This window comes from Microcaecilia unicolor, chromosome 8 (assembly GCF_901765095.1).
Source record: "Microcaecilia unicolor chromosome 8, aMicUni1.1, whole genome shotgun sequence".
Lineage (NCBI taxonomy): Eukaryota > Metazoa > Chordata > Amphibia > Gymnophiona > Siphonopidae > Microcaecilia > Microcaecilia unicolor.
This window is the reverse complement of record NC_044038.1, coordinates 8,847,647-8,865,108: the sequence shown is the minus strand read 5'-3', so window position 1 is coordinate 8,865,108 and position 17,462 is coordinate 8,847,647. Positions and strand designations below refer to the sequence as shown.

Sequence of the window (17,462 nt, the reverse complement as noted above, 5' to 3'; positions counted from 1 at the left end):
AATTTATTGACGCATTAGTGTTTAACGCACCTTAACTTTAAGTTTCAACAATTTTTATTGATGACAACTCACAGGGTACACAAAACATATCTTGAATATACAAAAACTCAAATATGAACAAGCTATCTATCAGTACAAGTTGCCACATTGCGTCATCAAGCTTTTTTTGTTTTATATTACGTTACGCCTCACTTTCCTATGTTACGTTACAACAATATTAATTAATAGGAGATAAACTTGAACATACAACCTCGAAAACCTAATGGCCGGACTTCCTCCAACAGGAACATCTAACCCGGCTATATCCCTTATTCCCCCTATTGAAATGGAAATATGACCTCTATAGAAATACCAGCACATGAAGTGACCTGTGTTGGCAGTATATATTTCAAAGCATAATTGTGTCCCCCAAAACAGTACTTTATTAAAAAAAAACCTCCCTCCCTCCTTTTTCCACCTCCCACCATAAGGATCAAGTAATCTGCAGAAAGGGATTAATTGTCATCCACTTGGAGTGGAATCAATCTCCTGTTAGATAAGGGGTCCTCTCAGTTGGTTGAGAACAGTACTAAGGGTCCGTGGGGAGAGGACATGTATGTAACATTTCCAAATTAAATAAAATTCTCTTTGTCGCTTAAATATTTTGCGCACATCCGCACCTTAACTTTAAAGGCGTGTTAAAAACACTAACCCGCCTTAGTAAACATACCCCTAAGTTTGTACCTAAGGCAATGGTGGGTAGATGTGCAGCCAAATATGGCCACTAGGTGTCCCCGTTATATGATGGCTATGACTCCCTTACCCAGAGGTGGTAAACACTGCCTTCCCAATATTAAAATAGTCACCTGAAAGGTAAAATAACTTTGAAACCTTTTGTGTGTGCTTTTCTGTTCTTATTACTACTGCTTATTATTTCTATAGTGCTACTAAACACATGCAGTGATTTCACCGATTCCAGCATACTTATGAATAGTGAATGATACATACCTGTAGCAGGTGTTCTCCAAGGGTGACGTCCGCGGCAGCCCCCACCAACCGGAAAAAGCTTCGCGGGACGGTCGGCACGCAGGGCACGCCCACCGCGCATGCGCGGCCGTCTTCCCGCCCGTGCGCGACCGCTCCCGCCAGTTGAATGACTAGCAAAAGATGAAACACACAACTCCAAAGGGGAGGAGGGAGGGTAGGTGAGAACAATCAGCCTGCTGTCCTCGGAGAACACCTGCTACAGGTATGTATCATTCACTTTCTCCGAGGACAAGCAGGCTGCTTGTTCTCATGACTGGGGTATCCCTAGCTTTCAGGCTCACTCAAAACAAGAACCCAGGTCAATTGAACCTCGCAACGGCGAGGGTACAACAGAAATTGACCTACGAAGAACAACTAACTGAGAGTGCAGCCTGACCAGAATAAATTCGGGTCCTGGAGGGTGGAGTTGGATTTACACCCCAAACAGATTCTGCAGCACCGACTGCCCGAACCGACTGTCGCGTCGGGTATCCTGCTGGAGGCAGTAATGTGATGTGAATGTGTGGACAGATGACCACGTCGCAGCCTTGCAAATCTCTTCAATAGTGGCTGACTTCAAGTGGGCCACTGACGCTGCCATGGCTCTGACACTATGAGCCGTGACATGACCCTCAAGAGCCAGCCCAGCCTGGGCGTAAGTGAAGGAAATGCAATCTGCTAGCCAATTGGAGATGGTGCGTTTCCCGACAGCGACCCCTAGCCTGTTAGGGTCAAAAGAAACAAACAATTGGGCGGACTGTCTGTGGGGCTGTGTCCGCTCCAAGTAGAAGGCCAATGCTCTCTTGCAGTCCAATGTGTGCAACTGACGTTCAGCAGGGCGGGTATGCGGCCTGGGGAAGAATGTTGGCAAGACAATTGACTGGTTAAGATGGAACTCCGACACCACCTTCGGCAGGAACTTTGGGTGGGTGCGGAGCACTACTCTGTTGTGATGAAATTTGGTATATGGAGCATGAGCTACTAGGGCTTGAAGCTCACTGACCCTACGAGCGGAAGTAACTGCCACCAAGAAAATGACCTTCCAGGTCAAGTACTTCAGATGGCAGGTATTCAGTGGCTCAAAAGGAGGTTTCATCAGCTGGGTGAGGACGACGTTGAGATCCCATGACACAGTAGGAGGCTTGATCGGGGGCTTTGACAAAAGCAAGCCTCTCATGAATCGAACGACTAAAGGCTCTCCAGAGATGGCTTTACCTTCCACACGATAATGGTAAGCACTAATCGCACTAAGGTGATTCCTTACTGAGTTGGTCTTGAGGCCAGACTCTGATAAGTGCAGAAGGTATTCAAGCAGGTTCTGTGCAGGGCAAGAACGAGGTTCTAGGGCCTTGCTCTCACACCACACGACAAACCTCCTCCACTTGAAAAAGTAACTCTTTTTAGTGGAATCCTTCCTAGAGGCAAGCAAGACCCGGGAGACACCCTCAGACAGACCCAACGCAGTGAAGTCTACGCCCTCAACATCCAGGCCGTGAGAGCCAGGGACTGAAGGTTGGGGTGCAGCAACGCTCCGTCGTTCTGCGAAATGAGAGTCGGAAAACACTCCAATCTCCACGGTTCTTCTGAGGACAACTCCAGAAGAAGAGGGAACCAGATCTGACGGGGCCAAAAGGGCGCTATCAGAATCATGGTGCCGCGGTCGTGCTTGAGCTTCAGTAAGGTCTTCCCCACCAAAGGTATGGGAGGATAAGCATACAGGAGGCCGGTCCCCCAATGGAGGAGAAAGGCGTCCGACGCTAGCCTGCCGTGTGTCTGAAGTCTGGAACAGAACAGAGGCAGCTTGTGGTTGGTCTGAGAGGCGAAAAGGTCCACCGAGGGGGTGCCCCACTCTCGGAAGATCTTGCGTACCACTCTGGAATGGAGCGACCACTCGTGCGGTTGCATGACTCTGCTCAGTCTGTCGGCCAGACTGTTGTTTACGCCTGCCAGGTATGTGGCTTGGAGGAGCATGCCAAACTGGCACGCCCAGCGCCACAGCCCGACGGCTTCCTGACACAGGGGGCGAGATCCGGTGCCCCCCTGCTTGTTGACGTAATACATGGCAACCTGATTGTCTGTCCGAATTTGGATAATTTGGCAGGACAGCCGATCTCTGAAAGCCTTCAGCGCGTTCCAGATCGCTCGGAGCTCCAGGAGGTTGATCTGCAGATCCTTTTCCTGGAGGGACCACAGACCCTGGGTGTGAAGCCCATCGACATGAGCTCCCCAACCCAGGCGAGATGCATCCGTCGTCAGCACCTTCGTGGGCTGCGGAATTTGGAATGGACGTCCCAGGGTCAAATTGGTCCGGATGGTCCACCAGAGCAGTGAAGTGCGGCAACTGGTGGAGAGGCGGATGACATCTTCTAGATTCCCGGTGGCTTGGAACCACTGGGAAGCTAGGGTCCATTGAGCAGATCTCATGTGAAGACGAGCCATGGGAGTCACATGAACTGTGGAGGCCATATGACCCAGAAGTCTCAACATCTGCCGAGCTGTGACCTGCTGAGACGCTCTGGTCTGCGAAGCCAGGGCCAGGAGATTGGTGGCCCTCGCTTCGGGAAGGAAGGCCTGAGCCGTCTGGGTATTCAGCAGCGCTCCTATGAATTCCAGAGACTGGGATGGCTGGAGATGGGACTTTGGGTAATTTATCACAAACCCCAGCAACTCCAGAAGTTGAATAGTGCATTGCATGGACCGGAGGGCTCCTGCCTCCGAGGTGTTCTTGACCAGCCAATCGTTGAGATATGGGAACACGTGCACTCCCAGCTTGCGTAGGTAGGCCGCTACCACCACGAGGCACTTGGTAAACACTCGTGGGGCAGAGGCGAGCCCAAAGGGCAGCACACAATACTGAAAGTGCCGTGCGCCCAGGCGGAATCTGAGATACTGTCTGTGAGCTGGCAGTATCGGTATGTGAGTATATGCGTCCTTTAAATCCAGGGAACATAGCCATTCGTTTTTCTGAATCATTGGCAGAAGGGTGCCCAAGGAAAGCATCCTGAACTTTTCTTTGACCAGGAATTTGTTCAGGCCTCTCAGGTCTAGGATGGGACGCATCCCCCCTGTTTTCTTTTCCACAAGGAAGTACCTGGAATAGAATCCCTGCCCTTCCTGCCCGGGTGGTACGGGCTCGACCGCATTGGCGCTGAGAAGGGCGGAGAGTTCCTCTGCAAGTACCTGCTTGTGATGGGAGCTGAAAGACTGAGCTCCCGGAGGACAATTTGGAGGCAGGGAGGCCAAATTCATGGCGTATCCGCACCGCACTATTTGGAGAACCCACTGGTCGGAGGTTATGAGAGGCCACCTTTGGTGAAAAAATTTCAACCTCCCTCCGACCGGCAGATCGTCCGGTACGGACACTTGTAGGGCGGCTATGTTCCCGTGGATCCAGTCAAAAGCCCGTCCCCGGCTTTGCTGTGGAGGCGCAGGGGGCTGCTTAGGCGCACGCTGTTGACGAGAACGAGCGCGCTGGGGCTGTCCCTGTGCCTGGCGAGGCCTTCGGGCTGGCTGGTTGTACTTACGCTTCGCAAAAGAGTAAGGTGCAGCCTGCCGGGCCCGGGAAAAACGTCCACCTGTGGAGGTGGATGCTGAAGGCGCCCGGTGGGAGAGCTTGTTGAGAGCGGTTTCCCGCTGATGCAGTTGGTCCACCATCTGCTCGACCTTCTCACCAAAAATGTTATCCCCCCGGCAAGGGACGTCGGCCAGTCTCTGCTGGGTGCGGTTGTCCAGGTCAGAGGCACGCAGCCATGAGAGCCTGCGCATCACTATACCTTGGGCCGCAGCACGAGATGCCACGTCACAGGTGTCATAAATACCCCTGGACAGGAACTTTCTGCACGCCTTCAGCTGCCTGACCACCTCCTGATAAGGCCTGGACTGCTCCGGCGGGAGCTTATCGACCAGGTCCGCCAGCTGTTGCACATTGGTCCGCATGTGGATGCTCATATAGAGCAGGTATGACTGGATGCGGGTCACGAGCATGGAGGATTGGTAGGCCTTCCTCCCAAACGAGTCCAGAGTGCGAGACTCCCGCCCCGGGGGCGCCGAGGCGGTATCCCTCAAACTCCGTGCCCTCTTGAGAGCAGAATCCACGACCGCCGAGTCATGGGGCAATTGGGGCCGCATTAACTCTGGGTCAGAGTGGATCCTGTACTGGGACTCTGCTTTCTTGGGAATGGTGGGGTTAGTTAATGGTCGCACCCAGTTCCGAAGCAGTGTCTCCTTGAGGACATTGTGCAGCGGTACCGTGGAGGACTCTCTAGGTGGTGATGGATAGTCGAGGACCTCGAGCATCTCGGCCCTCGGCTCTTCCACAGAGACCACGGGAAAGGGAATGCTGATAGACATATCCCGCACAAAGGAGGCAAAGGAGAGACTCTCAGGAGGCGAGAGCTTCCTCTCCGGTGAAGGCGTGGGGTCCGAGGGAAGGCCCGTAGACTCCTCTGAGGAGAAATATCTAGGGTCCTCCTCTTCCCCCCACGAGTCCTCATCCTCGGTATCGGACATAAGCTCATGTAGCTGAGTCCTGAACCGGGCCCGGCTCGACGTCGAGGCACCAAGGTCTCGGTGTCGTCGAGCGATGGGCTCCCGCGTCGGCGGGGACGGAGCTCCCTCCATCGACGTCGACGGGGACTCCACCTGCGTGGCGGTCGAGACCGGCACCGCAAGCGGCGGCGGTGTCGACTGCCCCGGCGCCGGGCTAGAGCTCGCCGGCGCCACAGTCATCGGCGCCGAGGGCGCAAGCACCCCCGGCGCCGGCACAGCCTGGCGCATCAGCCCTTCCAGGATCCCCGGAAGGATGGCTCTGAGGCACTCGTCCAGGCCCGCTGCCGGGAAAGGCGGTGGGGCCGGTAGGGGTGTCGGTGCCAGAATCTGATGGGAGCCAGGAGACGACACCGAGGTGCCGGGACCCTGTTGCGTCGGCACCTCTATCACCGACGGGGATCTCTCCTCTCGATGGAGACGCTTCGGCGTCGACTCCTCTCCGATATGCATCGAGGGCAACCGGTGACGGCGCTTCTTATCCTTCTTCCGATGCCAGGCAGGGTTCGGTCCCGTGGGCCATGGGCTGAGGGAGTGACCGGGGCCGACTGCCCACGCGGCCTCTCACCTCTACCCTCACCGGCGGGCCGACGGGACCTGTTCTCCTGGGGTCGATGCCATCGGTGCCGATGTCTCGGGCATCGATACCGGTACCGAAGGGCCGGGCGTCGATACCGCTGCCGTCGAGGTCGACGTCGAGGGGCCGGCGCAAGTTCCAAAAATACGGTCCCGTTGAACTTGCCTCGCAACCTGAGTCCGTTTCCGGAGACCGAGACACAGGGGACACGACTTGAAATTGTGCTCCGGCCCGAGGCACTGGAGGCACCAAGCGTGGGTGTCGGTCTGCGAGATGGGCCGGCCGCACCGACCACACTTCTTAAATCCACTCGGGACCTTCGAGGACATCGACGGAAAAATCGCGTCGGCGAAATTAAAGTCGTCGATGGTGGCGGAAATCACATCTCGAAAAAGAAACGACCGTGCGGCCACTAGGCCGCAACGCAACGTCCCCGCTGGAAGCGAGGGAAAATGGGAGCGCGTGCTCCTTTTTTTTTTTTTTTTGAAAAGAAACGCGCGGCAACTAAATAAAAGAAGAAATAAAAGAAGTTCGCGTAAACGCGACGGTTTTCCGGGGCTGAAGAAGAGAGAGCGGCACAGGCACGACTCTCTCCAGGCGCGGAAAAAAAGGAACTGGCGGGAGCGGTCGCGCACGGGCGGGAAGACGGCCGCGCATGCGCGGTGGGCGTGCCCTGCGTGCCGATCGTCCCGCGAAGCTTTTTCCGGTTGGTGGGGGCTGCCGCGGACGTCACCCAGTCGTGAGAACAAGCAGCCTGCTTGTCCTCGGAGAAAGAAATGTCAACGGAGTGGAGTGTTTAACTGCCAGAGTAGGTAGGCTCGCTTGTTTTTTCACTCAGATTTGTAAAATCTGACCAGACTGTTGCAAGATTTTGTGTAAATTGGGGCCCTGACGCAGGCTAGAACTCTTTTAACCACACTAACAAAGTCTTCTGTTCTGCTGAATTTCCACTGCCACTGTTGATATGACTTTGTGGTCATGAGCCTCTCTCATTCTGGTTGTTTCCACTTATAAAGCAGGCTCTGCAGAGGGATCTGAAAAATCCTACCTTTTACAACTTTTCTGCATGCCTACTTTCAAGTGCTGAAGCAAGGAGAGAGGTGGCTGGGCTGAAATATTTGGGAGTGAGGATGTATCAGTCTGTGTCAGGAACTATTAATTCCCTCTGTGGTGCTGCCCACATGAGCTGCCTCCGACAGGGTCTGACCAGGGTAAGTACACTATCTACAGCACAGGACTTTTTAATGTGTGGAAAATGGAGACAGATAATAAAATCCATAATGTCAACAAAGAGACCACGAGATTTTTACTGACAAAGACTTGTCAGCTAGATAATATGCAAGCCGACACCAAACGGTTTAAAGACTTAAACCTGCAAGAAAGCAAATGTTTGCTCAGTAAGCGCCTCCTACCTTTCATATCGGAGAAAAACGTTATTTAAGTCATCATTGACATGCAGCAGTTCTTCTGTGACCTCTTCATTGGCCACCCGTGAAATGAGCTCCACAATCCTCTGCTGCATAGCTCTGCAGGTTCTGTTCAGTTCCTGGGGACAGAAAAGGACCAGCAGTGTTAATTCCCACACTTTGAGTTTTGCTCACAGTGCTCTCCTCCAGCTCAGATCGGCAGACAATCCCACCTTTGGTAACTTGGGAGCATAGTTATCAATGTGGCTATCGATAACATGTGTTATTTTACCACTAACTCATGCTAGGTTAGAACAGGTCCTATTTTATGCAATGAGACTAATAACGGGGGATAAAAGTAAAATAACACCTCTTAATGGTAGCCCACATTGGGAATGTGCTCTTGATGTTTCATTTTTGACCAGAACACATCAGTGGTGTAGCCAAGGGTGGGCCCAGGCCCATCCATTTTGGGCTCAGGCCCACCCAGTAACAGCACACCTATGATGGCAAGGATCCCCAAGCCCCAGCAGCCAAAAACTCCCAACAACTGTTCCTCCTGCATACCTTGTAAATAGCAGATCTTTGCCTGCAGTGAGTAGCGACTGATAACATACTGCTCAAACCAGCCTCACAGCCTTCCCTCTGATATACTTCCGCCTATGCGGAAACAGAAAGTTGCATCAGAGGGAAGGCTGTGGGGTCAACTTGAGCAGTGTGTATTAGTTGCTGCTCGCTGCCGGTGAAAAGCTGCTATTTAAAAGGTATGCAGGGGATGGGGGGATGTTTGAGAGACCATATGGCATGCAGGCGAGTGAGGGATAGACCAAATCACTTGTGGGACAAGGCGGAGTTCTTCTGCCCACCCATCTTGGGCCCAGGCCCACCCAAAACGAGCGTGCACAGTGCTGAAAAACAGGACAGAGCACCAGCAATGTAAGACCAGCACGGGACAGACACCTTAGCTGGCGAAGGTTGGGGACCCCTGCCAGCCAAACCGGGGGCCCCAGCCAGTTTGAGGGGGCCCAGGCCCCAGTGGCCCTCCTGTAGCTATGCCACTGAGCACATCACATAGCTACTGGGTCACAGGAGGCACCAAACCTGCTTACCTGTAGTAATTCCAAGTCTGAAGAATCCTCCTGTCCGGGCACCATCTCTGTTAGCATCTCAGACATCACTTTAGTGTTTCCTCGAACCACATCTAATTCACTGCGCAGCCTGGCAACCTGAGTGGGGAAGAGAAACAAGCCATGGGCCACCGTTATCTCTCAGTATCTGGAGAATACCTTACAGATCATCTCAGCGAGGCAGGCGCGTGGGTGCAGTGCCACCTTATCCAGAGAGCGGCGATATTCAGACCGCTATCTGAATAAAGAGAGCACAGAAAAATTGCATATCGCTGGCACTCGCTGTTCTGAGTATCAGTAGTAGGTGCGTCAATGATGAGGTCGTGGATCCAGTAAAACTTCAAGATTGCAGTATTCCTATTAAAAATCAGACTGTTGGTCTTGGAGTGATACAGGATGCACAAGTGAATGTTAAAATGCAGGTAGCTAAGGTGCTTCAGACCTGTTTTTAATCAGTTACATGTTCTGAGTAAGATTATGATACCTAAAACTGATTTTGGGCTTTGTTGTTTAAATGTTGTCCAGATTGGATTATTGCAATAGTCTATTTTGGGGTTTATCGCAAGCTTTGCAGGTGATGCAGCATGCTGCAGTGCGATTGATTGTGGGGGTAACAAAGAAATGATAATGTTTTTTATTCATTGAAGGATTTGCATTGGCTTCCTGTATGGTTTAGAGCACAAGGACAAACTACCGATGCTTATTTTTAAGACCTTGACTTATGTGGCTCCTGAATATTTTAAATAAGTTCCGAGACTACTACTACTACTACTTAACATTTCTAGAGCGCTACTAGGGTTACGCAGCGCTGTACAATTTAACAAAGAGAGACAGTCCCTGCTCAAAGAGCTTAATAGATAAGAGTGAGACAAATATAGGACAATCAAGCCATTGTGACATCACTGATGAGGTTGGCTCTTAGGCATTGGTGGAATGAGGCATTATGACATCACAATCTCAGCTCTGGATACCAGAGACTGAAACTCTTCACACTAAGGGGGGAAGTGGGCCAAGTATAGGACAGTCGAGCCATTGTGACATCACTGATGAGGTTGGCTCTTAGGCATTGGTGGAATGAGGCATTATGACATCACAATCTCAGCTCTGGATACCAGAGACTGAAACTCTTCACACTAAGGGGGGAAAGTGGGCCAAGTATAGGACAGTCGAGCCATTGTGACATCACTGATGAGGTTGGCTCTTAGGCATTGGTGGAATGAGGCATTATGACATCACAATCTCAGCTCTGGTTAAATCACTGCTATATGTAATACTACTACTACTACTTAACATTTCTAGAGCGCTACTAGGGTTACGCAGCGCTGTACAATTTAACAAAGAGAGACAGTCCCTGCTCAAAGAGCTTAATAGATAAGAGTGAGACAAATATAGGACAATCAAGCCATTGTGACATCACTGATGAGGTTGGCTCTTAGGCATTGGTGGAATGAGGCATTATGACATCACAATCTCAGCTCTGGATACCAGAGACTCAAACTCTTCACACTAAGGGGGGAAGTGGGCCAAGTATAGGACAGTCGAGCCATTGTGACATCACTGATGAGGTTGGCTCTTAGGCATTGGTGGAATGAGGCATTATGACATCACAATCTCAGCTCTGGATACCAGAGACTGAAACTCTTCACACTAAGGGGGGAAGTGGGCCAAGTATAGGACAGTCGAGCCATTGTGACATCACTGATGAGGTTGGCTCTTAGGCATTGGTGGAATGAGGCATTATGACATCACAATCTCAGCTCTGGTTAAATCACTGCTATATGTAATACTACTACTACTACTTAACATTTCTAGAGCGCTACTAGGGTTACGCAGCGCTGTACAATTTAACAAAGAGAGACAGTCCCTGCTCAAAGAGCTTAATAGATAAGAGTGAGACAAATATAGGACAATCAAGCCATTGTGACATCACTGATGAGGTTGGCTCTTAGGCATTGGTGGAATGAAGCATTATGACATCACAATCTCAGCTCTGGATACCAGAGACTGAAACTCTTCACACTAAGGGGGGAAGTGGGCCAAGTATAGGACAGTCGAGCCATTGTGACATCACTGATGAGGTTGGCTCTTAGGCATTGGTGGAATGAGGCATTATGACATCACAATCTCAGCTCTGGATACCAGAGACTGAAACTCTTCACACTAAGGGGGGAAGTGGGCCAAGTATAGGACAGTCGAGCCATTGTGACATCACTGATGAGGTTGGCTCTTAGGCATTGGTGGAATGAGGCATTATGACATCACAATCTCAGCTCTGGTTAAATCACTGCTATATGTAATACTACTACTACTACTTAACATTTCTAGAGCGCTACTAGGGTTACGCAGCGCTGTACAATTTAACAAAGAGAGACAGTCCCTGCTCAAAGAGCTTACAATCTAATAGACAAGTGAACGGTCGGTCCGATAGGGACAGTCAAATTGGGGCAGTCTGGATTCACCGAACGGTAAGGGTTAGGTGCCGAACGCAGCATTGAAGAGGTGGGCTTTAAGCAAAGACTTGAAGATGGGCAGGGAGGGGGCTTGGCGTAAGGGCTCGGGAAGGTTGTTCCAAGCATAGGGTGAGGCAGAATGAGCGGAGCCTGGAGTTGGCGGTGGTGGAGAAGGGTACTGAGAGGAGACTCTTCGATCCAGCTTGTTCCCTGACATTGGCAGGAACTCCGCAATTGGCGCAACTTTCTGTAGCAAGGGTGCCTGATTCTGATACCCGTGAAAGCACATTGAACATAGCTGGACCTCTTTATGGAATTGTTCGCATGTTATCATCAATAGCTGAATTTAGAATGAGACTGAAAACACATTTGTTTGTGCAGATGTATGCTGAATACGAAATTGGGATTAGGAACAGAGATTCAGTATTTAATGCTGTTCTGTGTATATTTTTTAATTGTTATCCACTTAGATGATAAGCGAACTATAAAGGCAATAAGTAAATACATATTGAGCTGTGCTATTAGTCCAGATAGCAACGCTGAATAAACAGAATATTTATAAATGCTGACCATAGTGTTTAAACATTGACCTGTTTGTAAATAGGCTGCTGGCGCTCCACTGTGGTCAGAGTATGCAGCTGTAAAACTTAGGAATTATCTTCCATTCTGCCACCTTCAGATGTTTCTTACGAACATAGGAGAAGCCATACTGGGTCAGACCAATGGTCCATCTAGTCCAGTATCCTGTTTTCCAAACAGTGGCCAAGCCAAGTCACAAGTACCTACCTGGCAGAAGCTCAAATTGTGGAAGGAATGGATCCTCAGAAGCTTAGCCAAAATTGGGTGGCGGAGCAGGTGGGGGAAGAGAGGTTGGTGGTTGGGAGGTGAGGATAGTGGAGGGCAGACTTATACGGTCTGTGCCAGAGCCAGTGATGGGAGGCGGGACTGGTGGTTGGGAGGAGGGAAATACTGCTGGGCAGACTTGTACGGTCTATGCCCTGAAAAAGGCAGGTACAAATCAAGGTAAGGTATATACATATGAGTTTATCTTGTTGGGCAGACTGGATGGACCGTGCAGGTCTTTTTCTGCCGTTATCTACTATGTTACTATGTTTCTTAACTGGGTTCACTCCTAAGAGTTGACAATGACAATGATGGTGGTTATTACAATAACAAGGACTATATTTCATTCCATTTAGTAGTAATTTTCTTTAAAAAAAAAAAAAAGGCAGTGGGTTAGGGGCAGCAGAGGGATCCATCTTCCACTCCAGCAGCAATGAGGAACAAACATAAGATCATTTCAAAAAGGTTCAGAGTTGGTGAAAAAGGGATTCTGGGTCAGTAACGTGGCACAAAATTATTGATACAAAAAACCCGATAACGATCACCAAATTCTACTAGAACATTCCACTGAACCAAAAAGCTGCTTTAATGACTTTGAGCAAAACTGTACATTTCAGTGGATATGCTGATCAGGAATTTATTTCATTTATGCATTCTTGTATCCCGTTGTTATCCAAAAACAAGTTTCCGTTCAAAGTGGCTTACAAATTACATTCTGGTTAACAGTTACAGTGTTGGGTTTACATTTTACAGTCTGGTTGGGACTTACAGTGGTGGTTTACCATTTTGGTTGGTGAAGAGTTTATGATTAGTGATCAGAATGGACATCGATAGCTACATTTTTTGTTGCAGAATTTTTTCAACAGGTATGTTTTCAGTTCTTTTCTAAACTGAAGATAGTTTCTGATGCTTCTTGTGATCTTTGGTATTGAGTTCCGCCATTTGGTGCCCAGGAGGTAAAATCCGGCCATGTAGGTGGATTTGTAAGTTACATTTCTGCAATTGGGTAGGTGAAGAAGTAGGTAGCTTCTGGTTTCCGGGCAATACTGAACCCAGTCTTTCCAGTGAGGGAGAAGATATGCAAATAGATGGAAAAGACACTGGGGAAACATGTTAATATCCCACACTTTTTACAGGAACTATATTTGACTGGGTTCGAGGGCAGAAAGGGCCTCAGGTGTGTAATAAAGTAATATTACACAATGATGCACACATGATCTCTTTGGAACAGACTCAGAAGTCCAACTGTGATTACACAATTTTGGGTACACAGCCCAGTTTTACCACGTTTGCATTTTGCAAGTGTGGGAGATTGAGCTATTAAGATCTAGAAGTAACCAAATGCTGGACTTCAATTCTCTGAGTTCAATTCTAAAGCAAGCAACTCTAGCTCTGAGAACCTGACCTAGGGTTACCATATTTTGTCCTCCAAAAAGGAGGACACATGCCCCACCCCCACCACACACCCACCCCCTTTCACACCCCATCCCACCCCCCCGTGTCACATTTCCCCTCCCCCCTGTCACACACCCCATCACCCCACCTCCCCTTACCTTACTACTGCCCTGGTGGTCTAGTGACCTCTTTGGGGCAGGAAAGAGCCCCCTCTTTCCTGCCCGGAGCGCTGACCTGCATGCATCCTTCCTGTTGCTGATCTCGGCGCCGATTCAAAATGGCCACCGAGAGTTGAAGTCTCGCGAGGTCACTCTTTCCTGCCCCGAAGGCGGAAGAGGTCACTAGACCACCAGGGCAGTAGTAAGGGGAGGGGAGGCTAGTAATCTGCCTGCTTGTCTGGATTTCTGGACAAACGGGCAGATTGGCAAAACCCTCCCGGTTGCCCGGACATGTCCTCAAAAAGAGGACATGTCCAGGTAAATACAGACATATGGTAACCCTAACCTGACCCAGAGTTTGTGGTTTAGAACACACCTTCACAGAGCTATCAGGCTACTTACATCCTCAGCATATGAAACCAGGAATTGCTTACTACCTGGAAAAGTCCCTAGCAAGTCCTATATAAGCAGAGGCACTAGCCTGATACTCCACAGCATTTGGGGTGATCCTGGTTACTACGCTGGCCGCTGGTCTGCTTTGTCATCAGTGACTGAGAACGAAGCCCACGGAAGGGGTAATGCTCACCTGGTCGGAATTGGCGGTTATCGGTCCTGTCACGGTCAGGGCTGGGACTTGAGGAACAGGGTACGACAATGGAGATGAGGAGCCGGTGCTCATTCTCTGCTGGGACTGAGGCTTATTCAAATTCACTGCCGGATCCACTTCAGGGACACTCTGCCTCGCCATCAGCAAGAAATACAACACCGACAATAAATATGTACTCGCCAGAGCAAATGCCTGAACTACAGTTTCTGCCAACACAGTTTAGCATAGTAATCTTCCTGGTTTAATGAAGGACACCATGGTGGAAATGGAAAACCTTTCACTTGCACAGGATAATGGAGAGGTGAATTTTTTACATCAACTTTCAAAGTGAACGTCTGTGCATCCGCTTTGAAAACTGCAGAAGGATAAAGTACTTGTGCCTAGCCACGGAGTGATACATTTTCGGCCTGCACCGTTATTGCCAGATATTCAGTACCAGACCGTGCCCAGGCACCGGCACTAAAATATCCAGGTCTATAAGGCCAGCTTCTCTCTTATGTAGTTAAGTGCAATATTCAGCTCTTAAGTACCTAAGTGACACCGCACAGCACTGCCAACACAGCTGCTAGTGTGGCTTAGTAAACAGGGGAGGGGGGCAGAAAGTACTGTGTTTTATGCGGTCTGATTTGGCCACTTAGGCGGTTAAGTGCTGAATATCGTTATTTAACTGCATAAGTGCCGCCCTCTGAGTTTAGCGGTCTGCGGTGATATTCAGTGGCATTAACTGGTTAAATGCCACTGAATTTCAGCACACAGCCCTGCACAAGTGATTTAACCGGCCAGTAGCCGTTTCTGGCCAGTTAAATCGCTTTGAATATTGACCCTATTATTGTTTCTTCCAGCTGAACCTTGCACCAGGAATGCCACTGTTATAGTTTGCATAAAAGTACACATTTTACACTTGCACTGTCAACCGCAGACTGGGTGGGCAGCCCCTCAGTCAGCCAATTTACCCAATAACCATTGCCTCCACATGCATATGGCAGGCGACTTTCTCGGCTGATTCACAGTTCAGTTTTATATCACAATAAAGCACAATAGATGGGACAAGTGACTGGATGCGACTTACCACCATGGTGTCTCTCATATTTCAGGCAAAAATTACTAGGTGCACTTAAATTATTTTATAATAATTGAATGAAAATTCACTCCCTCAAGTCCTCAAAATAAGAAAAAAATATCTTAAAGGACCGGTGTTTTGGAAATGAATTTCTTTTGCAAAGTTCATTTTCAAGATTGTCTCTCCTCCAGCAAACTACTGTATAATCCTTCTACAAAATACAAAACAAAACCCCAAATTGAGTCTGGTAATAAATGTAGAAAGAAAAGGATGAAAGCAGCAGATCTGGCCAAGCGTCTTGAAGCTTCACTCTGTGCTGATCATAATATGCTAAGCGCCACAAGGTCCCGCACAAAAACAGCCCCCGACCCCCCTCCCCAGACCTACCTCTTTATCCCTGGTTGTCCTCCTTGAGGAAAATGGCTGCCGTGACCTCTCGTGGTACAAGAGTCTTGGTCAATAGTCAATGCTGAGACCTTCATAGTTAAGCAGATGAATTTAGGACAGCTTTTGAGCTGCCCTAAATTCACCCATTTAGCTATGTGGGTCCCAGCATTGAGTATTGTTAGCACCCTCATAATGCCAGGCTCCTCCCTAATGCTGCCCCCAGTACCGCCCCTGACCTGCCCTACGGCATCTCTGTCCCAATCAGCCTCTCTGGGGCCATCACTGCTCAATATCATTCACAAAGCTCGAAGGCTGATTATTCTGCTGAATCCATGTTTTGGCTCTGAAATGCAGCAAGGGTGAAAACTTGCAACATTTTAGGTATTCTTCACTCACAAAACCCCTTGTTTAGCCTGACCTGATGCTTGTGTCCAATTTCAGTTCTGGATGGGATGATGGTGTGGCTAGCAGACTGGAAGCCTGGACGGAATTGTGAAGGGTTCTCTTGGTCATTCTACAAAGGGGTTTTGTTAGATTAAGAACGGATTCTGTAAAAGTTTCTTCATAGCCTTTCTTCTCGAGGACCAACAATATGACTGACAAATATGGGATAAATGTATTCAGCTTTCTTCACACGCACTAAAAACCCTTTAGTATATCTTTAAAATACCCCATTTTTGGTCAAGCAAGATATTATAATGAGAGTCAGTGGATTTAGATGCCAAGGTTACAGAACAGAGGGGATCCTATAGAGTAGGGGTTCTCAACCCAGTCCTTAGGACACATCTAACCGGTCAGATTTTCAGGATACCCACAATGAATATGCATGAGATACAGCTGCACGCCCTACCTCCATTGTATGCAAACTGATCTCATGCATATTCATTGTGGGTATCCTGAAATTCTGACTGGTTAGATGTGTCCTGAGGACCGGGTTGAGAACCCCTGCTTTAAAGCAAGTCCAATCTCTTATAGAAGGGATCATCTTTGTGTGTATAATGCTCTCAAAATTACAGAAAACCAAACGAGGTGGAAGTGAAATGTTCCAAAATGAATCAGACAATAAATGAAGTCCAAGCTTCTAAAAACTATTTATCCTTCAGTAATAGATCAAACAGATGTCACAGGCGTATATAATCCTTGGCGTATTGACAAGATTACTGTCAGTCTGTAGCTTACTTTCAGGACTTATCTCAAAACTGGCGGTTTGCATAGCTACATCTGTCCCCTGAGGAAGGCTTTATGCCGAAACACGGCCCGTGTTGGGTCAGGATTATATACGTCTGTGGCGGGTCAAGACTGTACATCTATTTGATCTATTGCTGAAGAATATAGTGTTTTTAGAAGATTAGACTATTTATTGTCCAATTCATCTTGAAACATTTCATTCCCACCTCTTTTGGTTTTCCTTGATTCACTGTGGAAGCTTTGCATCCCCTTTTTCTTGCTGTTGCTCTCATAAAATTACCCCATAATTAATAGTGCATGCAATGGCAACATCATGCTTACTTGAACGTATTCAGTGTAGGAGTGTCCTGGAGCGGAGTGTGGGCACAGTCATAGGGCCGGATTCAGTAAATGGCACCCAATATTGGGTCCAAAGCACAAACAGGAAAACCACTACGTCAGTAACACAAATGACCACCAGCCGTAGGGATGAATGTACAGCACTTCTGTTCCCAATAGTGTATCTTGCATCCTGTATCCTAGATGCACTGACTGCAGTACAGGCAAGCTCTGTTTTTGCTTTGTGCACCAGATTTTGTCTTCTATCGTTGCATTCGGAGCCTTATCTATGACCCCTGAAGCAGGTGGTGGTGTCCGCCGAAACACGGCCTGTCAGGTCTTTGAGGCTCGTGCTTTCATTAAAGAAGTGCTGTACATTCATCCCTATGGATGGTC

General features: G+C 48.9%; 1 protein-coding gene across 4 annotated transcripts in view; it reads right to left on the bottom strand.

Moving 5' to 3' along the window:
- Window positions 1–17,462, bottom strand: part of TOM1L2 (target of myb1 like 2 membrane trafficking protein) — a 112,302-nt gene that overhangs the window by 37,410 nt on the left and 57,430 nt on the right. For all 4 annotated transcript variants that reach the window (XM_030211338.1, XM_030211335.1, XM_030211336.1 and 1 more), the window contains exons 6-8: window positions 14,093–14,242; window positions 8,643–8,759; window positions 7,540–7,673 (exon numbers count right to left, since the gene is read on the bottom strand). In XM_030211338.1, the coding sequence (XP_030067198.1) occupies window positions 7,540–7,673; window positions 8,643–8,759; window positions 14,093–14,242 (401 nt within the window). The remainder of the gene's footprint in view (window positions 1–7,539; window positions 7,674–8,642; window positions 8,760–14,092; window positions 14,243–17,462) is intronic.